The 22,331-nt window shown below is 56.3% G+C and overlaps 2 protein-coding genes across 2 annotated transcripts; one reads left to right on the forward strand and one right to left on the reverse strand.

Annotated features, from left to right (window-relative positions):
• The first annotated feature begins 8,510 nt into the window (after positions 1-8,510).
• On the forward strand, positions 8,511-9,455 carry LOC127036930 (olfactory receptor 2D2-like). The gene has a single exon (XM_050928215.1). The coding sequence runs from the start codon at positions 8,511-8,513 to the stop codon at positions 9,453-9,455; it is 945 nt and encodes a 314-aa protein (XP_050784172.1).
• A 4,248-nt stretch (positions 9,456-13,703) lies between these two features.
• Positions 13,704-22,042, reverse strand: THAP7 (THAP domain containing 7). The gene is made up of 5 exons (XM_050927614.1): positions 21,896-22,042; positions 17,905-17,984; positions 17,138-17,293; positions 15,170-15,307; positions 13,704-14,624 (listed from the first exon to the last, which is right to left on the reverse strand). The coding sequence occupies exons 2-5, from the start codon at positions 17,982-17,984 to the stop codon at positions 13,985-13,987; spliced, it is 1,014 nt and encodes a 337-aa protein (XP_050783571.1). The 5' UTR covers positions 21,896-22,042; the 3' UTR covers positions 13,704-13,984.
• Positions 22,043-22,331: the final 289 nt, after the last annotated feature.

A 22,331-nucleotide genomic window follows, 5' to 3' on the forward strand; every position in this document is an offset into this window, starting at 1 on the left:
GGTGTGGCAGTGAGGATGTCTCGTGTATTGGATTCAGGAGACAGATGAAAAATGTACTCTCTGGAGGGTGAGGTGGGGATCTTCCCACACCCAGGACGTCAGTTATGTACCAATCTTCGATAAGAGGGCGAGCAAAACAATTTGGCAAGACCCTATCTAGCAGCCCTCTCTGCTCTGTGTCTCCATGGCTGGTTGACCTGAAACTCAACTTCTGCACAAGCAGTTGACACAGCCTATTCTGGGTGGTGGAGCCTGACCCCAGAGCTCTGTCTGTGTCTGAGCCTCTCGTCTTTGCCACAGAGCTGCTTTCTATGTGAAGCCCCTGCTGCACCATGGGGCTGGGAGCTCCTCAGCCTTTCCAGGCATTTGCAAACTCGGTAGAGAAGAATGAAGGTGAGACATTTCTCGATTTGTATTCACTTCTCTCTTGCAGAGGGCGCAATGGTTATTACAGAGGGTGAAATGGTTTCCAACAGGCATTTCCCTTCTCCCCTTGGAAAATGCTGTTCTGTCTAAGTTAAAACTTTCCGTGGGAACCCATCGCTTTCAATGGTATTTCATGGGGAGCGGGGAGGAAGGAATTGGCCACTTTTTCAGTTTGTCATTTTGAGACAGCTTTTCCTTTCAACTTGTGTTTGGTTTCCTAGATGACAAAACAGAATGGAAGGGGATTTTTGTTTTAGACACCGAAAGGGGGAAACCTTTGTGGTTTTACAACAAAACTTGGCGAAAATTTTGTTGCACAGGAAATTTAGAGATTCGCCTTTTCGCAATGAAAACCAATTTCAAAGGGTTGGAATCTCCCAAGAAATAGTTGTTCTAGTCTCCGTTCCCTGGTCCGTGCTAGAGGGGATATCAGATTAGATGGTCATGATGGGTCTGGTCTGAGGCTTTGGTGACCTTGAGGTAGAACAGAGATAATATTGTGTTGGAAGAGGATAATGTAAGGGCCAGATCAGATGATAAACATTCACATAAAAAAGAATCTGACACATCAGAAAAGGGCAGACAGATAAACAGGGACAAGTTTTTAAAGCGCTTGTATACAAATGCTAGAAGTTTACATAATAAGATGGGTGAACTAGAGTGCCTTGTGATAAAAAGGATATTGATATAATAGGCATCACAGAAACCTGGTGGACTGAGAGCAATCAATGGGATGCAATCATTCCAGTGTACAAAATATATCGGAAGGAGAAAACAGGTCGTGCAGGGAGGGGAGTGGCACTATATGTGAAAGAAAATGTAGAATCAAATGAAGTACAAATCTTAAGTGAATCCACATGTTCCATAGAATCTCTATGGATAGTAATTTCATGCTCTAATAAGAATATAACATTAGGGATCTATTATCAGCCACCTGACCAGGACAGTGATAGTGATGATGAAATGCTAAGGGAAATTAGAGAGGCTATCAAAATTAAGAACCCAATAATAGTGGGGGATTTCAATTATCTCCATACTGACTGGGAACATTTCACTTCAGGACAAAATGCAGAGATAAAATTTCTCGATACTTTAAATGACTGCTTCATGGAGCAGCTGGTACGGGAACCCACCAGGGGAGAGGCAACTCTAGATTTAATCCTGAGTGGAGTGCAGGAGCTGGTCCAGGAGGTAACTATAGCAGGACTGCTTGGAAATAGTCACCATAATACAATAGCATTCTATATCCCTGTGATGGGAAGAACATCTCAACAGCCCAACACTGTGGTATTTAATTTCAAAAGGGGGAACTAAGCAAAAATGAGGGAGTTAGTTAAACAGAAGTTAAAAGGTACAGTGACTAAAATGAAATCCCTGCAAACTGCATGGGCACTTTTTAAAGACAGCATAATAGAGGCCCAACTTCAATGTATACCCCAAATTAAGAAACACAGTAAAAGAACTAAAAGAGAGCCACTGTGGCTTAACAACCATGTAAAAGAAGCAGTGAGAAATAAAAAGACTTCCTTTAAAAAGTGGAAGTCAAATCCTAGTGAGGCAAATAGAAAGGAGCATAAACACTGCCAAATTAAGTGCAAGAGTGTAACAAGAAAAGCCAAAGAGGAGTTTGAAGAACGGCTAGCCAAAAACTCCAAAGGTAATAACAAAATGTTTTTTAAGTACATCAGAAGCAGGAAGCCTGCTAAATAACCAGTGGGGCCCCTTGACGATCGAGATACAAAAGGAGCATTTAAAGATGATAAAGTCATTGCGGAGAAACTAAATGGATTCTTTGTTTCAGTCTGCACAGCTGAGGATGTTAGGAAGATTCCCAACCCTGAGCCGGCTTTTGTAGGCGACAAATCTGAGGAACTGTCATAGATTGAAGTGTCACTAGAGGAGGTTTTGGAATGAATTGATAAAATCAACATTAACAAGTCACCAGGAACAGATGGCATTCACCCAAGAGTTCTGAAAGAACTCAAATGTGAAGTTGCGGAACTATTAACTAAGGTTTGTAACCTGTCCTTTAAATCAGCTTTGGTACCCAATGACTGGAAATTAGCTAATGTAACATTAATATTTAAAAAAGGGCTCTAGAGGTGATCCCGGCAATTACAGACTGGTAAATCTAATGTCGGTACTGGGCAAATTAGTCGAAACAATAGTTAAGAATAAAATTGTCAGACACATAGAAAAACATAAACTGTTGAGCAATAGTCAACATGGTTTCTGTAAAGGGAAATCGTGTCTTACTAATCTATTAGAGTTCTTTGAAGGGGTCAACAAACATGGACAAGGGGAATCCAGTGGACATAGTGTACTTGGACGTTTGACAAAGTCCCTCACCAAAGGCTGTTACGTAAATTAAACTGTCATGGGATAAAACGGAAGGTCCTTTCATGGATTGAGAACTGGTTAAAAGACGGGGAACAAAGGGTAGGAATTAATGGTAAATTCTCAGAATGGAGAGGGGTAACTAGTGGTGTTCACCAAGGGTCAGTACTAGGACCAATCCTATTCAACTTATTCATAAATGATCTGGAGAAAGGGGTAAACAGTGAGGTGGCAAAGTTTGCAGATAATACTAAACTGCTCAAGATAGTTAAGACCAAAGCAGACTGTGAAGAACTTCAAAAAGATCTCACAAAACTAAGTGATTGGGCAACAAAATGGCAAATGAAATTTAATGTGGATAAATGTAAAAGTAACGCACATTGGAAAAAATAACCCCAACTATACATACAATATGATGGGGGCTAATTTAGCTACAACGAGTCAGGAAAAAGATCTTGGCGTCTTCATGGATAGTTCTTTGAAGATGTCCACGCAGTGTGCAGAGGCAGTCAACAAAGCAAACAGGATGTTAGGAATCATTAAAAAGGGGATAGAGAATAAGACTGAGAATATATTATTGCCCTTATATAAATCCATGATACGCCCACATCTCGAATACTGCGTGCAGATGTGGTCTCCTCATCTCAAAAAAGATATACTGGCACTAGAAAAGGTTCAGAAAAGGGCAACAGAAATGATTAGGGGTTTGGAGAGGGTCCCATGTGAGGAAAGATTAAAGACACTAGGACTCTTCAGCTTGGAAAAGAGGAGACTAAGGGGGGATATGATAGAGGTATATAAAATCATGAGTGGTCAGGGCTGACGCTTCCATTTAGGCGACCTAGGCAGTCGCCTAGGGCGCTAGGATTTGGAGGGGCGGCATTTTGCCACTCTTGGAGGCAATTCGGCGGCGGGGGGTCCTTCCACGCTCCGGGTCTTTGGTGGGAATTCTGCAGCGGGTCCTTCACTCGCTCCGGGACCCGCCGCTGAAGTGCCCTGAAGACCTGGAGCGCGGAAGGACCCCTCCGCCGCAGATTTGCTGCCGACCGGGAGCGCAGAAGGACCCCCGCCTAGGGTGCCAAAAACCCTGGCGCCACTCCTGTGAGTGGTTTGGAGAAAGTGGATAAGGAAAAGTTATTTACTTATTCCCATAATATAAGAACTAGGGGTCACCAAATAAAATTAATGGGCAGCAGGTTTAAAACAAATAAAAGGAAGTTCTTCTTCATGCAGCGCACAGTCAACTTGTGGAACTCCTTGCCTGAGGAGGTTGTGAAGGCTAGGACTATAACAGCATTTAAAAGGGAACTGGATAAATTCATAGTGATTAAGTCTATAAATGGCTATTAGCCAGGATGGGTAAGGAATGGTGTCCCTAGCCTCTGTTTGTCAGAGGATGGAGATGGATGGCAGGAGAGAGATCACTTGATCATTGTCTGTTAGGTTCACTCCCTCTGGGGCACCTGGCATTGGCCACTGTCAGTAGACAGGATACTGGGCTAGATGGACCTTTGGTCTGACCCAGTATGGTCGTTCTTATGTTCTTCTTATGTTCTTATCCCATGGCATTCTGAGAGGATTCATAGACCCCATGGCCAGAAGGGACTGTTGTGATCCTCTAGTCTGATCCCCTGGATGGCACAGGCTGGAGAACAACCCTGAATTAATTCCTGTCTGAACCAGAGGTGAGCTTTTAGAAAAACAGCCCATCCACTACACCTTCTTACAATATACTGGAGTGGGGTCAGAGAAAAGCCATGTGAATGGTGAAAGGATTTGAGAACGTGAGACTCCAGGAGTTCAGCGTAGTTAGCTGAACAAAGAGACGCTTCGGGGTGACTTGATCCGAGTCTGTAAGTATCTCCATGGGGAACAAATATTCAGGAATGGGCTCGTCAACCTAGCAGAGGAAGGGTTAACACTGTCCAATGGCTGGAAGTGGAAGCTAGAGAGAAGGTGCAAATTTTTAACCGCAAGGGGAACTCACCATCGCAACCAGTTCCCAAGGTTTGGTAGTGGATTCTCCATCACTGACAATTTTTTAATCGAGACGGGCTCTTCTTCTAAATGATCAGGCCTGGGAATTATTTTGCGGGCCGTTTTCCAATCCGTGCTAGAAGGGAGATCAGATTCGATGGTCACAACGGGTCTGATCTGGCCTTGGAGTCTATGGACGGAGACCGAAAGAGCTTGGTAAAATGCAGGCTGGGAGGGGACATGGGGGTGAATGGCAGGAAGGGAGAAGAGCTATTGGCCCACAGACAAATGGGGATGAGCTGGCCAGGAATAAACAGAGGCTGGAAATGAGAAGGCTGGAGAACCTCCATCATAGGGAGGTTCTGGGATAGGAGAAGTTGGGGGCAAACAACCAAACTGGTTTGAAGGTGGAGCGTGATAAATTCACCAAACAGGACACTAGGACTGTCGGCTATCGCAGGGGCTTGACTCGCCCCAGGAGCTCCTGTCCTACATGAGCCATGCTGCTGAGCCTCCTGCTGTCTAGTGTTTCTCTCAAAGGCCCAGCCACTGGGGTCAGGCAGTCACGGGAAACGCTTGGCTTATGTTTAAATAAAAGAGTTGGCTTCGGACCCTTCTAGTTGAGGAGTGAAGCTGGAAATCGTGGCCTGAGCACAAACCTTGGAGGCAAAGAAACGACTCGCCGGTGGTTCCTTTGATAAAACCAATCTCCTGGGTTGAAAGCTGACCAGGGGATCGTTCTGAGGTCTGGCTCGTGAGTTTTGCCTGCCTGGCGTGCGTGAGACTAAGGAGACACAATAAAAGGTGTGTTCATAACCTGAGTTACATAGAAATGCAGCCAGGACACTGGGCTAAACAGGGTGCTTGGTCCTGCTATGAGTGCAGAGGACTGGACTTGATGACCTCTCGAGGTCCCTTCCAGTCCAATGATTGTGTATGAGGGAGGGATAGCTCAGTGGTTTGAGCATTGGTCTACTAAACCCAGGGTTGTGAGGTCAGCCCTTGAGGAGGTCATTTAGGGATCTGGGACAAAAATTTGTCTGGGGATTAACCCTGCTTTGAGCAGGGGGTTAGACTAGAACCTCCTAAGGTCCCTTCCAACCCTGAGATTCTATGATTATTGTCACTATCAAAAAAAGCTTATGCTCCTAGTATGTTACCATCAGGGACCATAGGCATGAACTCCTGTCATGCCTGCCCTGTCTTCACTAGCATTTCAGGCTAGCCCACTCTAGGAACACCCCTGCAGTGTAGCTGTATCCTAGGGTGGCTGGAGTTTGATCAGAGCTACTAACCTCCATTAAAAGCCAAGCTCCTGCATCTTCATCATTATTTTAACCTGAGTAAAGTTTGTGGGGCAGAAACTCATCAAGCTCTGGTTTGTTGTCTTGCCTTCACCTCTTCCTCTTGCGAGGCTGCTCCAAAACCTGCCCTGCGTCTGGTTTCCAGCCTCACATGGCTCCCGGTCAGCATATCCCCATTTGCCCTTGGGCCACATCATCCTTCACAGATTCATAGACTTTAAGGTCAAAAGGGACCGTTATAATCATCTAGTCTGACCTCCTGCACAATGCAGGCCACAGAATCTCACCCACCCACTCCTGTAACAAACCCCTAACCTATGTCTGAGTTACTGAAGTCCTCAAATTGTGGTTTGAAGACCTCAAGGTGCAGAGAATCCTCCAGCAAATGACCTGTGCCCCACGCTGCAGAGGAAGGCGAAAAACCTCCAGGACCTCTGCCAATCTGCCCTGGAGGAAAATTCCTTCCCCACCCCAAATATGGCTAAACCCTGAGCATGTGGGCAAGACTCACCAGCCAGCACCCAGGAAAGAATTCTCTGCAGTAACTCAGATCCCATCTCATCTAACATCCCATCACAGACCACTGGGCATATTTACCTGCTGATAATCAAAGATCAATTGCCAAATTAATTGCCAAAATTAGGCTATCCCATCATACCATCCCCTCCATAAACTTATCAAGCTTAGTCTTGAAGCCAGATAGGTCTTTTTCTCCCACTACTCCCCTTGGAAGGCTGTTCCAGAACTTCTCTCCTCTAATGGTTAGAAACCTTCCTCTAATTTCAAGTCTAAACTTCCTAGAATCATAGATCCCAAGGCCAGAAGGGACCAATGTGATCATCTAGTCTGACCTCCTGTATAACTCAGGCCAGAGAACAGCCCCCAAAGAATTTCAGGGAAACATCCAGTTTGAAAATTGCTAGTGATGGAGAATCCACCACGCTCATGGCGAGTTGTTCCGATGGTTAATTACTCTCCCTGTTCCAAATAGACGTCTTGTTTCAAGTCTGAATTTGTCTAGCTTCAACTTAAAGCCATTGTCTGCTAGATTGAAGAGCCCGTTATGAAATATTTGTTCTCTGTAGACACTTATAGACTGGGATCAAGAACCCCCTGGACCTTCTCTTTGAGTTCCTGGAGTTTATCACTCTCAGGCAGGTTTTCTAATCCTTGAATCATTCTCCTGGCTCTTCTCTGACCCCCTCTCTGATTTATCAGCCTCCTTCTTGAATGGTGGGCACCAGAACTGGACACCGGATCCCAGCGGTGATGGCCCCAGGGCCAGATCCAGGGGTAAAATAACCTCTCTGTGCCTACTTGAGATTGCTCTTTGCACACTCCAGGATTGCACTGGCTCCTCTGGCCATACTGGGAGCTCATGTTCAGCTGATTAGGTGCCATGACCCCCTGAATCTTTGTCAGCGTCCCTGCTCCCCAGGAGAGAGCCCCCCACCCGGTGCATACAACACAGCCTCGTTTCTTTGTTCCTGGACATCTGCGTTCACGTTTAGCAGTATGAAAAATTCTGCTTCAGTCGCTTGTCCCCCTCTGGGTGTTCACCTTGCAAATGGATTGATAGACCTATCGGTGCCCCTCTCAGCCTGCATTCCAGCCTAAACGGGCCCAGTTCTGCCAGTTCGTTCTCAGGAGATCAGGGCATCGTCTCCTGCTCATCCCAGCTCCTGTCCGGTCGGAATCCTCCTTCTCGAACACGGGGGAGTTGGACACAGTATTACAGGTGAGGCCTTACCGGTGTCTTGTCCAATTGTTGGAGGCTTCTGAACATCCCATCCGCAGCTTCTGTGCAGAGCTCCATGCCCAGCAAATCACTCTGGGCAGGCAGGGGACGTGGGATCTGAGGTGGGGCACAGGGGCTGGTTATACAGGGACCCCTCAACTGGTGCTGAGCTGCAGCCACCTCTGGGGTGGAGCACAGTGGCTCTTTAACAGCATAAAGCAACACTATGGCAAGAGTTTGGGACAGGAAGTGATGGAGAAACCAGCCGAGAGTGGCTAGGAATCTGGGCTGTGAGTGGGAGTGGGGGACGGGATGTTCCAGGGGATCTTTAATGACTAGGAAGTTTAAAAAGATTTGACAAACATATTTTGCAAGTGCAGGATAAGGGAAGGAGGGTGGGGAGAGAGAGAGACTTGCTAATAGCCCAGTAAGTAGGGCATTCTCCTGGGAGGTGGGGGTGGGGGCAGGTACAGATCCCTGCTCGGAGTCACCCCTGACAGCAATGGGTGCAGGGCTGGATTCTGACCTCAGTCCCCCTGTGGTCAATCTGGAGTTGCCCCTGAAATTCAGATTGACCTCAGGGGACTGAGATCAGAATCCAGCCCTGCCCTCTGTGCAGTCAGATGTGACTCTGGATTGACTCCGGCGTAGCCCAGCCCGTTGGGCCTGTCCCACAACCCAGCCTATGTTATCCCCCTGCTCTCTCTCCCTGCAGGCGGATGGAGGTGATGGAGGATGAGAACCGCACCTCAGTCTCTGAGTTCATCCTGGTGGGTCTGTCTGGCCGGCTGCGGACGCAGCGCCTCCTATTTGCGGCCATCCTGGCCACTTACCTGGCCACCCTGGCGGGCAACCTGCTGATCGTGGGCCTGGTGTGGGCCGACTCATGCCTCCACACCCCCATGTACTTTTTCCTCAGCCACCTCTCCTTCCTGGAGATCTGCTACACCAGCTGCACCATCCCCCAGGCTCTGGCCCACCTCCTGACTCGCAGCAAATCCATCCCCTTCGCTCGCTGCGCCGCCCAGATGTACCTTGCCCTCTCGCTCGGGAGCACCGAGGCCATCCTGCTGGCCGCCATGGCCTACGACCGCTTCGTTGCTGTGTGCTGGCCGCTGCGTTACACCGCCCTTATGGGGTGGGGCCGTTGCTGGGCACTGGCCTTGTCCTCCTGGGCTGCTGGGTTCCTCCTCTCGGTGGTCAACGTGGCCTGCACCCTGTGGCTGCCCTTCTGTGGGCCCAACCGGGTCAACCACTTCTTCTGTGAGCTGCCGGTGGTGCTGGAGCTGGCCTGCACTGACACACACCTCACCGAGGCTGTGGTCTTCGGGGCAGCCGTGCTCATCCTGCTGCTCCCGCTGGCCGTCATCCTGGCCTCCTATGGCCTCATCCTGGCCTCCGTGCTGCGAGGACAGGTGGCTGCTGGGCGACGCAAAGTGTTCTCCACCTGCGCCTCCCACCTGGCCGTGGTGGCTATCTTCTATGGCACCGTCATCTCCATGTACATGAGGCCCCGCTCCGGCACCGCCCCCGACTGGGACAAGCACATTGCTGTTTTCTATATTGTGGTCACGCCGGCCCTCAACCCACTCATCTACACTCTGAGGAACAAGGAGGTCAAGGGGGCCGTGGCCAAGCTGATGCACAGGGCTGGATTGACCAAGAAGTCCTAAGTGTGGCCAATAGGCCATGCTACCCAAATGTGGACCTAAAATGAGGAGGTACTTGGGACGTCGTGGGGTGAGAGCTGGTTGGGAAACAAGGGGGTTTCCTCAGAACATTTCTGTTTTAATTTTCTGCAGCGGGGGAAAAAAGGGGATTAGAATTTTTTTTTGCCTAAATTTTCCACAGAAAATGTCAACAGAACTGAATTTTTTAATTTTTTGTCTGAAGTTTCCAAAGAACATGTTGGCAAGAGAGAAAATTTGTCTTTTTTCCCCTAATTTTTCCACAGAACACATAGATGGAACCATAAATATTCCTTTTCATCTACACTTTCCACAGAAAATTTCAGTGAAAGAGAAAATTTTTGTTCCTATCTAAACTTTCCACGGAAAACATCAATTGAACAGAAATTTTTCCTTTTACCCTTAATTTTCCAGAGACAATAGCGTTGGATGTGAAAAATTTTCAATTTTGGTTACATTTCCCACGGAAAATATTGATGAAACAAAAGTGTTTTGTTTTCAGCTAAATTTGTCCTCAGAAAGTTACCTTGAAAGTGGATTTTTTTTGTTTTCTCTGACTTTTCAACAGAAAATTTCAATTTTGCTTGGTGAAAATTTTAATGCTGGAAACTTTCAGCCACATGGTGAAAAAAATTTCACCAATTGATGAAAAATTTTGGCTAAAACCCCTAAATATTTCGATTCTGAAATGCCATCATGTTGCCTCATGTGGCCATTCTCCTCTATAGGTTGGTCTCTCGTCAGACTACATCTCCCATGAAGCACTGTGGTCTCTCCTCTTGGGCACAGAGGTGGTGCATAATGGGAATGCTATGCTGTAGTTCATCATGGGAGATGTAGTTCCAAATGGAGAGACCAGTCTATAGAGGAGAATGGGGACATGAGACAACCAAACTACAATCCCCATAAGCCATCCCTGCAGCATTTCTGAATTGAAATATTCCATTTTCCAAGCAGTCATGTTTTTGCTGAAAAAAATTACATTTCACCAACAGGCTCTTTTGGTGAAAAAAAAATGTTTCAGAAAAGGAAAAAAACCCAACAATTTTCTGTCTAAAAAAAGCACTTGATGGAAAACTTCCTCTCAGCCCTAATGCGACGCTGAAACATAAACCATTGGCGAAAGGTCCCCTTCTTTGCAAACAGCTCTCACCTGAGACCTGACAAACTCACTGTACCAAGGATATTAATCCAGAAAGTGTAATGAGAAAAGTACCTACAGAACACTCGTAATTTGTCAAGATTCAAAATCATTGTGAGATGCATGTACAGGTGACATTTAAGGGATAATGTTTTGATCTTGACCGTATGCTTTATGGACTTGGAGAAGAAATTAGACCCAGGGGGATAATATCTCGGCGATGGCCCACTTGGCCAGGGGAGTTGTCTCCCTCCCGCTCCCCCTCCTTAGCTGGTGATGCAATGCAAGGCTTAGTTGTTTAGTTTGGCACAATACCAAGATTTTGAACAGGAAATCACCGGTCAGCGCGAACTATCAAATGAAACCACCGGAAGGTTAAAAAAAGGAATATTACCACTAGGCAGAGGTTTGCCCTGCTGGCGAATAGGATAAAAAGGCTGTTTTCAGCATATCACAGAGGGAAATGCACTCTGGATGCATTCACAGAGGAAATCCCCAGGCAGCCCTGCAACAGACTGAACTTTTACTTGCACGGAGGGTGTTGGGGGGAAACTTACTTTATTAGCAAGGAAAGGAAACTAGCTATCAGACCCTCCGCACCCTGTGATTTTGCTGTGTGGCGTAACTGTTTCCACCACTTCCTCGCACTCCTAGCTAAATCTTTACTTCTTCCTAAATAAACTCCTCTGTTGCATTGTCAGTGCAGTGTGGTTTACAGGAGCGGTGGCTGAAGGCAAAACTGGGGTAGGCCTGGGGGCAGAGGATCTGGAATTTCTATGAGTAGCCTGTGCCAGGGGCTGGATATAAGAGGGCAAAGGGACTCAGGGTGCTCCTGTTATCATGCAAAGTGAAGTTGGGGCAGGCACTGCCCAGAGGAGAGTCCTTGGGTGGTGGAAGGGCTGGTGGAGTCGAGATGAAACCTGGCTACCACAAACTATCCCCTTTTGCTAGAGATGGGTCACAGTGCTGGGCACCCCGAGATCTATCACAGATGTGTCCCCTTCAGTGTAGATAACCCCCGGGGCCAGGACCCCTCCATTCCGGATCAAAAGAGTTCCCAACCATCAGTGACATGGTGTCACGTGGATGCAACTTTAGGACCTTGAAACGAGGGACAGTTGTCTGACTGAGCCTTCACGGGAGGAGCCGGGGGCCCCAAGCTCGCTGTCCCCGATTCCCAGCTCGGCTCTGAGAGAATTCTTGGATGCTGGGAAACGTGAGCTGGGTCTCTCAGCTGGCAGAAGGTGGTGCTGAGAGCTGGGTTCGAGTGCCAGCCTAGCGCCTCAATCTCTCTGTGCCTTGCTTTCTCCTCTGTAGAATGGAGATGCTGATGCTCCCGTCCCACACCTCTGCCTGGTGCATGTCAACTGGGGCAGAGACCATCCCTCACATGGCATCTGTGCAGCTCTGTGTAATGCTCCTGCTCATCCAGTGAAGGCTAAGCCAGGACAAGGTCCTGGGGTGGCTCTGGGTTGTCGGTTGCTCTACTGACATCGCTCTGGGTCCGACTGCCCCTGCCCTGTCCAGCTCATCAGCCTGGGCTGCTGAGTGATGGTGACCTAAAAGGAACTGTGGCCAACTGACCCTCTGCTGGGGGTCTGCTCCATTGACTCCTGCTGGGGCCAATGGGGCTGGATCCCCAGGTGAAAACGCCACCTTGCTCTGAGACATTGAGGGACATTTTGGGAAGAACTAGGAGGCTGCTTGGATCTCTTCCCCACCCCCAGAGAAACCAGGACCTCTCCCACACATCCATGGCCTGGGGAGAAGGGATGTCCCGACTCTCCCTGGTTGTGCCTGACCCACACCCCAAACAGGAAAGGGAGGTTCAGCCCTAAGAAAGATGCCCCCCATGGTACCTACTAGGGAACTTAATTACCTAGGCCAGTCCCAGGCCTGGACCGCTGTCCAGGTATGTTCCTCCTGATCGTCTACCTCCTCCATCTCTCATGCTGGGGTACTCCGGGTGCTGCTGTCCATCTGGGGCAGTTACAGCGCACAAGGGAGCCAGTGGTTCAGGTGGGGAATCCAGCAGGGCCCCCCACCCCCGAGCTTCCCTGCACAGGCCACCCCTGGGCCACAGAGAAGGCCGCCGTGGCCGTGGCACTATTTGCTGCGCTTGCTGGGCCTCACGGGTGGTGAGCAACGGGGGGCATGTTTTATAGACAGAGAACACGTCGGTGCTTGTGACAGTTTAGTCCTGAACTCGTCATTTCGTAATTACATGTGAAAAAAAAAACCACGGCTGGTGTCAACCGGCCCCGATTCAGTGGGGCCAGATCCGCAGCTGGTGTAACCCAACACTGTTCTGTTTGCTAGGGGTATTCACACCAGCTGGTTATCAAGTCCCCCAGTACTCCATCTTCGCTGCCATGTGGCCCGTTTCATGCCCCTCATTTTCTCTCTCAGCTGGGAGCTCAGCGCATTCGCAGTTCTGGTGCTTGGCCTGTCAGAGGGCAGGGGACGATCACATAGGTGGCATCAACCCCCTCCCCAGCCCCCACCATGCCAACAGCAGGCCTCTGGCAGCCAGCATGGGGAGTGTGGGGGGATCAAGTAGCAGAGCCTGGGCAAGCTGGGATTCTGGTCCGGTGAGACTAAGGGAACCCCAAAGTCAAGGGGGAATGGATGCAGGGGGAAAATCGTAGGCATGGAGCTGAGGTGCTCATGGCCATAGGGCACACGTACAGTGGCAGAGCCTGCCCTGGAACCGACCCCGCAGCTCCCCCAGGGGCAACAGGCACACGCACACCAGAGGCAGTGCATGCCCTGGAACCGACCCCGCAGCTCCCCCAGGGGCAACAGGCACATGCACACCAGGGGCAGTGCCTGCCCTAGCACCTACCCCACAGCTCCCCTGGGGCAATGGGCACACACACACCAGGGGCACTGCCCGCCCTGGGACCGACCCAGCAGCTCCCCTGGGTCAATGACCACACGCACAGCAGGGGAAGTGCCTGCCCTGGGACTGAACCCACAACTGCCCTGGGGGCAATGGGCACATGCACACTGGGGGCACTGCCCACCCTGGGACTGATCCCGCAGCCACACTCACATCAGGCTGTGCACACTCCGGGATCATCACCCCCACATAAAACAAGATCTTTATTTACAACCCCCATCAATCCGCCTCCCTGGCACAGAGGTGGAGGTCAGGGCGGGAGTGGTGGGCAGAGAAGTGCTGTCACAAGGTCTGTGTCTGCAGCCCTTGCCTGCCACGTTTCGTGGGCAGGGAGTGAGCTCAGCCCGTGGCCGAGCGACAGAGCCCAGGGCTTTGTGCCTGGGCGGAGGCCCGAGTCCCATGCAGTCCCTCTGGGGTGGAGTGAAGCCCCCCTGCCCTACACACAGATGGCCCCTGAGCGCAGTCCCAGGCTCACTCCAGGTCGCGCAGCAGCTGCAGCTCGAAGACCTGGAGGTGCTCCTTGAGCTGGCGCCGCATGTCTGGGGCTGCCCGCCGCTCCCGCTGCAACTCGCAGATGCGCAGCCGCAGCCGCTGTTCTCGCCGCTTGCAGGCCTGCAGCTGCCGCTGGACCCGGTCCAGGGCCTCCAGGGCTGCCTCTGCGCGCCGCTTCCACAGAAGGGCGCTGCCCACCTGGTAGCTGTGCTCGCTCTGGATGTAGGCGCCGGCCGGGGGCGGCAGGCGCAGCATGTAGAAAGACGGGGAGACGGGGCGGGGCGGCTCCGGGGCGGGCGACATGGGGGCCTCTGAGGGGGCGTCTGTCTCTGTCTCTGGGAGCGTGGGTGCCTCTGTCTCTGGGAGTGCTGGTGTGGCTGTGGCCGCCTCCTGCCCCGTGGCCACGGCCGGGTACTCCAGGAGGATGTCCGACAGGCTGGCCAGGATGACGTCATGCTGATCCTCTAGCTCCGCCTCCTGGGGGAGCGGCCCGGGCAGGCTGCGGTGCTCAGTGGTGGGGGCGGCCGCGGGCGTGGCCAGCTCAGACTCCTCCTCCTCCGGGAAGCACGAGATCTCCGCATTGGCTGGGGAGTCCTGCTCCCCTTGGCCTGGATCGCGTCTGAGGGGAAAGAGCCCATCCCACAACGCACTGCAGGGGGCAGGCAGAGCAGAGCCCCAGAGCAATAGACCATCCCAACCCCCCTCAGCCCCTGACCCCCAATCCAAACCTTAGGCAGCCCCAGCCCCGCCCACCTACACCCTGACCCCGCCCCCAAGATAGCCCCACCCCAACCGAGCCTGCGGTCAACATACAGGGACAGCCCTAGTTCTCCCCACCCCCCGATCCTGACCCCGCCCCCTCAAATCTAGCCCAGGAGATAACATGCAGGGCTGCCCCACCCACTCCAGACCTTGACCCCGCTCCCTGCCCCACAGATCTGGTCTCCAATGCACACAGTCCAGCAGAGCCAGTTTCAGCTCCTCATTCTGACCCATTGCCCCCTGCCACGGCTGGGCCCCCATCAGTCTCATGGGGGCAGACCGGGCCCTTCTGATCCACAACCCAGCCTGCACACCCCTTGCTCCATGTGCTTTGCCTTGGCACATCCCAGCCCCTCACCCCACGACCCAGCCCAGCAGACCATCTACAGGGCGGGCACTCACCTCCACTTCCTCCAGGCCCTGGCAGCCTTGGGGTCATCACCCTTCTGCCGGGAAGCCCTCACCTTCGCTGCCCGGCGCGCTTTGGAGAAGGACTCGAAGACGGTAGGGACGGCCCCCTCCTTGAGCCGGTGGTAGCCGCTGTGGAGAGACATCAGCAGGCATGAGCTGCCCCCGGCCCAGCTGGCTTGGGGAGAACCCCATCGCCTTGGGAGGAAGCTCTCCTGGCACGGGGACTCTTGGATGGGAACGCTGTTCCACTAGCTTAGCTGGGTGTCTCTTTGCTGGCCTGGGAATATTTTTAAATGGCTCTTTGCCCTCTAGGAACCACTACGCCAAGATGAGGCTCTGACTTTGGGGCATACGGTTTTCAGTTTACCAGTCGGTCTGTCTTAGGCCGGGGCTACACTATGGGCAGCGCAGCAGCAGTGTAGACGCTTCCTGTTTTGATGGAGAGGCGGGTGATCCACCTCCCCAAGAGAATTCTTCTGTTGACCTAGCCATGTCCACACCGGGGCGTAGGGCAGCTTAACTACGGCACCCGATGGTGTGAATTTTTCACACCCCTGAGCCATGTAGCTAGTAAGTGTAGACCAGGACTTAATTTGTGGTCACCTGCATGTGGGTTTCGAAATAAGCAGCAGTCTGACATTTTTACCCTCTCTCTCGCAAATCCCTTAGTCTCTGAACCACACCATGTTTTATTCAGGCGCTTAAGGCCCTGATTGGATCCCACGATTGGATCCACACAGCCAGCCCTGGGGGTTCCACATTCATAGATTTTTTTAGGCCGGAAGATCATCTACTCTGACCTCCCATCTAGCACCGGCCAGAGCATTTCATCCATTCTCCCCTGCCCTGAGGCCCGTGACTTGCCGATAGTTATTGTACATTAGTTACAGGGCGTTACATTCACACCTCACCCGGTTAACTTTCTGGCGCTGATGAGCTCTTTGTCCTATCATGCATCTGTGGGATGACTTTACTCATGTGGGTAAGTGGTTGCGGGTACGTTTAACCCACCTTACAATAAACCCCCACTACTTTTATGTTCTCAAAACCATTAACGTCAAACCCCCACCCCATGCATTCTTTCGCTCGCTAGCAAGCCCCTGCATCGAGAGAGCTGCTGTAACAAACTGGAACTGCATTTCAACAGAATTCATTGCAAAATGGGGCCAAGGAACTGTGACAAACAGGCCTTAATTCAACTCTAGATCTCAGGGGAGACACACTGTCCTTCAGTCCTCACAGGGAGAGGGAGATGGGATGCGGATGCACGGGGGCTGGGGGAGAGAATAGACCAGCTCACTTTCGCGGGACAAGGGGAGTGTCTAGACTAGGGGAAACCATTGAGATCAGTCCCTCCTCACAGGGAGTGTAAGGGCATCTGGACCAGTGGGACCATACAGACCAGTTCACCTTCCTGGATAGAGGGGCTGTGTCTGGACTGGACGGTGGGGAAACTGTATGGCCCAGTCCATCCTCACAGGGAGGGGAGGGTGAGGGCATCTGACCTATGGGGACCCGTACAGACCAGTCTATCTTCACTAGGGGGGGCATCTGGACTAGAGGGAACCACATGGACCAGTCCATCTTTGGGGGTACATGCCAGGACTAGGGGGAACTGTACAGACCAGTCCATCTTCCCACGGGTAGGAGGAGGTATGTCAGGATTAGGGGAACCGTATGGATCAGTCCATACTTCCAGAGGGCAGATGAAGAGGGTTCAGGACAGGGCTCCACATGGTCCAACCCACCCTCCCAGAGGGGAGAGGATCTGAACCAGGCATTTATGTGACTGGTGGCGCTGTTCTTCTCCACCCCTCCACCCAAGCTGGGACGCCAGGGGCAGCTGCTGGCACAGTTATGGAGACCTGGTGAAAAAGCTCATCTCCCAAGCTAGCACCACCCAGCTTCGAGGCACAGAGCTGGGCATCCCTGGCTGTTAGCTCAGCCTCCTGCACCCACCTGATCCCCACCATCTCGAAGCAGCTCTTTTCGAAGTGCTTGGAGCAGAAGTAGATGTAGTCAGAGGCTGGATTCCAGGGGCCCTGGCCACTCGGGTCCTTGCGCTGACAGTTCTCCAGCCACATGCTGCGCCGTGGGTTGTCCTTCTTGGGCAGCCTGCGAGGACAGAGATGGCACCGTTCAGCTCCCGGGAGAGGCATGGGCCGGGGCAGGGGTTCAACCGCCACAAGGAGGGGCAAAGGCAGATCCAAGAACAACCTCCTCCCAGGAGTTTTCAACCCAGAGATGCTAATGTCCTCTAGGTACGAAGAAGAAAAAGGAACACCACCTCCAAATGATCCACTGGAGATGGGACGTAGGACCAGCCAGACTGGATCAGACCAAAGGTCTCTCTAGCCCAGCATCCTGTCTCCGACAGACCCCAGCTGCTTTAGAAGAAGAGGCAATATACTCCCTAGTGGACAGCTCTGGAATAACCTGCCTACAAGAGAAAATTGGTCCTAACTCCTCAGCGATTCCTTGATCACACCAGGTCTCAGCTGTGGTTTTGGAGCAACAAGCTTTGATGATAATGACTGAGTCCTTGTGGCAGGAAGTTACGCAGGCTGGCTGTGCTGGGAAAGTATTTCCTTTCTGCTGGCATTACACTTACTGTCGTTCAGTGTACCTGGCTGTCCCCTTACACTTTCCCCTCAGGGAGAGGAGGACGGAAGGCCTGGTTGTAAGGGGAGATTGTGGGGAGGAAGCAGGGCCAGGGTAGTTCTTACCGATGGAAGGAGATGCCTCGATTGCGGGTCTCGCGGGTGTCCCGGGTGCAGCAGCCGGTAGCAGAGCAGTGACGGGGCATCTGTGGGGAGAGAGACAGAGATGGGGAGGCCCTGAGAATCACTCCCCCCCACACACACCAGAGCTACACTCCAGCCAGTGGCTCTCAGTCTTACCTACCTGACCACTAAAGCCAGGACACTCTCCTGCCCGCATCAATACCTACCCCATCACCCCCACCACAGCCAGGACACCCTCCCCTCCCCAATCCACGCCCTCAGCCCCTATAGCCAGGGCACCCTCCCCTCCCCAATCCACGCCCTCAGCCTCCATAGCCATGACACCCTCACCTCCCCAATCCACGCCCTCAGCCCCCATAGCCAGGACACCCTCCCCTCCCCAATCCACGCCCTCAGCCCCCATAGCCAGGACACCCTCCCCTCCTCAATCCACGCCCTCAGCCCCCATAGCCAGGACACCCTCCCCTCCTCTATCCACGCCCTCAGCCCCCACAGCCAGGACACCCTCCCCTCCCCAATCCACACCCTCAGCCCCCACAGCCAGGACACCCTCCCCTCCCCAATCCACGCCCTCAGCCCCCACAGCCAGGACACCCTCCCCTCCCCAATCCACGCCCTCAGCCCCCACAGCCAGGACACCCTCCCCTCCCCAATCCACGCCCTCAGCCCCCACAGCCAGGACACCCTCCCCTCCCCTGTGAACATTTCCACCACACATTGGATCTCTCAGCATCTGCATGTGACCCCCCCCCATAACCAGGACCCAGCAATACGGGAAGGGGGGGTCCACCCCCAGCCCCTGTTTGTGCCTCCCCAGCTTTGAATCCCTGGACTCTGCGCACCTGCTGCGGAGGCGGGAGGCCGGCGGCGGGGGGGGGGCAGGGAACCCCCGTGCGGGGAGGGGAGTTGGGAGGGGCGGTGACGGGGGGGTATCCCGGGGGGGGCAGGGAACCCCCGTGCGGGGAGGGGGAGTTGGGAGGGGCGGTGACGGGGGGGTATCCCGGGGGGGGCAGGGAACCCCCGTGCGGGGAGGGGGAGTTGGGAGGGGCGGTGACGGGGGGTATCCCCGGGGGGGCAGGGAACCCCCGTGCGGGGAGGGGAGTTGGGAGGGGCGGTGACGGGGGGGCACCCGGGGGGGGCAGGGAACCCCCGTGCGGGGAGGGGGAGTTGGGAGGGGCGGTGACGGGGGGTATCCCCGGGGGGGGCAGGGAACCCCCGTGCGGGGAGGGGGAGTTGGGAGGGGCGGTGACGGGGGGCACCCGGGGGGGGCAGGGAACCCCCGTGCGGGGAGGGGGAGTTGGGAGGGGCGGTGACGGGGGGTATCCCCGGGGGGGGCAGGGAACCCCCGTGCGGGGAGGGGAGCTGGGAGGGGCGGTGACGGGGGGGCACCCGGGGGGGGCAGGGAACCCCCGTGCGGGGAGGGGAGTTGGGAGGGGCGGTGACGGGGGGGTATCCCCGGGGGGGCAGGGAACCCCCGTGCGGGGAGGGGAGTTGGGAGGGGCGGTGACGGGGGGTATCCCCGGGGGGGGCAGGGAACCCCTGTGCGGGGAGGGGGAGTTGGGAGGGGCGGTGACGGGGGGGTATCCCCGGGGGGGGGCAGGGAACCCCCGTGCGGGGAGGGGGAGTTGGGAGGGGCGGTGACGGGGGGGTTTCCCGGGGGGGGCAGGGAACCCCCGTGCGGGGAGGGGGAGTTGGGAGGGGCGGTGACGGGGGGCACCCGGGGGGGGCAGGGAACCCCCGTGCGGGGAGGGGGAGTTGGGAGGGGCGGTGACGGGGGGGTATCCCCGGGGGGGGCAGGGAACCCCCGTGCGGGGAGGGGGAGTTGGGAGGGGCGGTGACGGGGGGTATCCCCGGGGGGGGCAGGGAACCCCCGTGCGGGGAGGGGGAGTTGGGAGGGGCGGTGACGGGGGGGTATCCCCGGGGGGGGGCAGGGAACCCCCGTGCGGGGAGGGGGAGTTGGGAGGGGCGGTGACGGGGGGCACCCGGGGGGGGGCAGGGAACCCCCGTGCGGGGAGGGGGAGTTGGGAGGGGCGGTGACGGGGGGGTATCCCCGGGGGGGGGCAGGGAACCCCCGTGCGGGGAGGGGGAGTTGGGAGGGGGCGGTGACGGGGGGGTATCCCCGGGGGGGGCAGGGAACCCCCGTGCGGGGAGGGGGAGTTGGGAGGGGCGGTGACGGGGGGGTATCCCCGGGGGGGGGCAGGGAACCCCCGTGCGGGGAGGGGGAGTTGGGAGGGGCGGTGACGGGGGGGTATCCCCGGGGGGGGCAGGGAACCCCCGTGCGGGGAGGGGGAGTTGGGAGGGGCGGTGACGGGGGGCACCCGGGGGGGGCAGGGAACCCCCGTGCGGGGAGGGGGAGTTGGGAGGGGCGGGTGACGGGGGGGTATCCCCGGGGGGGGCAGGGAACCCCCGTGCGGGGAGGGGGAGTTGGGAGGGGCGGTGACGGGGGGTATCCCCGGGGGGGGGCAGGGAACCCCCGTGCGGGGAGGGGGAGTTGGGAGGGGCGGTGACGGGGGGCACCCGGGGGGGGCAGGGAACCCCCGTGCGGGGAGGGGAGTTGGGAGGGGCGGTGACGGGGGGGTATCCCCGGGGGGGCAGGGAACCCCCGTGCGGGGAGGGGAGTTGGGAGGGGCGGTGACGGGGGGTATCCCGGGGGGGGGCAGGGAACCCCCGTGCGGGGAGGGGGAGTTGGGAGGGGCGGTGACGGGGGGCACCCGGGGGGGGCAGGGAACCCCCGTGCGGGGAGGGGGAGTTGGGAGGGGCGGTGACGGGGGGGTTTCCCCGGGGGGGGGCAGGGAACCCCCGTGCGGGGAGGGGGAGTTGGGAGGGGCGGTGACGGGGGGCACCCGGGGGGGGCAGGGAACCCCCGTGCGGGGAGGGGGAGTTGGGAGGGGCGGTGACGGGGGGGTATCCCCGGGGGGGGGCAGGGAACCCCCGTGCGGGGAGGGGGAGTTGGGAGGGGCGGTGACGGGGGGGTATCCCCGGGGGGGGCAGGGAACCCCCGTGCGGGGAGGGGGAGTTGGGAGGGGCGGGTGACGGGGGGGTATCCCCGGGGGGGGCAGGGAACCCCCGTGCGGGGAGGGGGAGTTGGGAGGGGCGGTGACGGGGGGCACCCGGGGGGGGCAGGGAACCCCCGTGCGGGGAGGGGGAGTTGGGAGGGGCGGTGACGGGGGGGTATCCCCGGGGGGGGCAGGGAACCCCCGTGCGGGGAGGGGGAGTTGGGAGGGGCGGTGACGGGGGGGTATCCCCGGGGGGGGCAGGGAACCCCCGTGCGGGGAGGGGGAGTTGGGAGGGGCGGTGACGGGGGGGTATCCCCGGGGGGGGCAGGGAACCCCCGTGCGGGGAGGGGGAGTTGGGAGGGGCGGTGACGGGGGGGTATCCCCGGGGGGGGGCAGGGAACCCCCGTGCGGGGAGGGGGAGTTGGGAGGGGCGGTGACGGGGGGCACCCGGGGGGGGCAGGGAACCCCCGTGCGGGGAGGGGGAGTTGGGAGGGGCGGTGACGGGGGGGTATCCCCGGGGGGGGGCAGGGAACCCCCGTGCGGGGAGGGGGAGTTGGGAGGGGCGGTGACGGGGGGTATCCCCGGGGGGGGGCAGGGAACCCCCGTGCGGGGAGGGGGAGTTGGGAGGGGCGGTGACGGGGGGCACCCGGGGGGGGCAGGGAACCCCCGTGCGGGGAGGGGAGTTGGGAGGGGCGGTGACGGGGGGTATCCCCGGGGGGGGCAGGGAACCCCCGTGCGGGGAGGGGAGTTGGGAGGGGCGGTGACGGGGGGCACCCGGGGGGGGCAGGGAACCCCCGTGCGGGGAGGGGAGTTGGGAGGGGCGGTGACGGGGGGTATCCCCGGGGGGGGTCGGTGACGCGGCGATGGAGTCCCCGGGGCTCCCGTGACGTAGCTGTGACGCGGAGGGTACCGGGGGGAAGCGGGAGCCGGTGACGCGGCGCGGGGGGAGGGGTCCCCGGGGCCGTTTCCGGTCTCACCTCCCCGCTCCCATCACTCCACAGCCGCTGCGTTCCAGAGTCTGGCGCAGGCGCAGCGGGGCCTCTCGCCGTGTTCTCGCGAGAGCCGGAAAGAGCCCGAGCCCCGCCTGCCCGCGACAACCTCGCGAGAGCGCGGTCGGGTGCCCCGGCGGCCAATCGGATTCTGGGCCATGCCCTGCCCCCACCCCTGCTCGAGACAAGCCCCGCCCACCAAAGCTCCGCCCCTTCCCCCTCCCGCCACAAGCTCCGCCCCACCTTCAACCTCTGCCACAGGCCCCGCTCTACAGAGCCCCGCCCCGTCCCCTCAGAGCCCCGCCCCTTCCCCATATCACCTGACACAGGCCCTGCTCCACAGAGCCCCGCCCCTTCCCCTCAGAGCCCCGCCCCTCCCCATATCACCTGACACAGCCCCTGCTCCACAGAGCCCCGCCCCTTC

This window comes from Gopherus flavomarginatus, chromosome 18 (assembly GCF_025201925.1).
Source record: "Gopherus flavomarginatus isolate rGopFla2 chromosome 18, rGopFla2.mat.asm, whole genome shotgun sequence".
NCBI classification, from domain to species: Eukaryota; Metazoa; Chordata; order Testudines; family Testudinidae; genus Gopherus; species Gopherus flavomarginatus.

Excerpts from the sequence above, each read along its gene's own strand:
- LOC127036930 (XM_050928215.1), top strand. The coding sequence starts at position 8,511 with ATGGAGGATGAGAACCGCACCTCAGTCTCTGAGTTCATCCTGGTGGGT.
- THAP7 (XM_050927614.1), bottom strand. The coding sequence starts at position 17,984 with ATGCCCCGTCACTGCTCTGCTACCGGCTGCTGCACCCGGGACACCCGC. Across the intron at positions 17,294-17,904 it reads CGAGGCATCTCCTTCCATCG|GCTGCCCAAGAAGGACAACC; the intron begins GTAAGAACTACC and ends CTGTCCTCGCAG. Across the intron at positions 14,625-15,169 it reads AGGGCCTGGAGGAAGTGGAG|ACGCGATCCAGGCCAAGGGG; the intron begins GTGAGTGCCCGC and ends CTTTCCCCTCAG.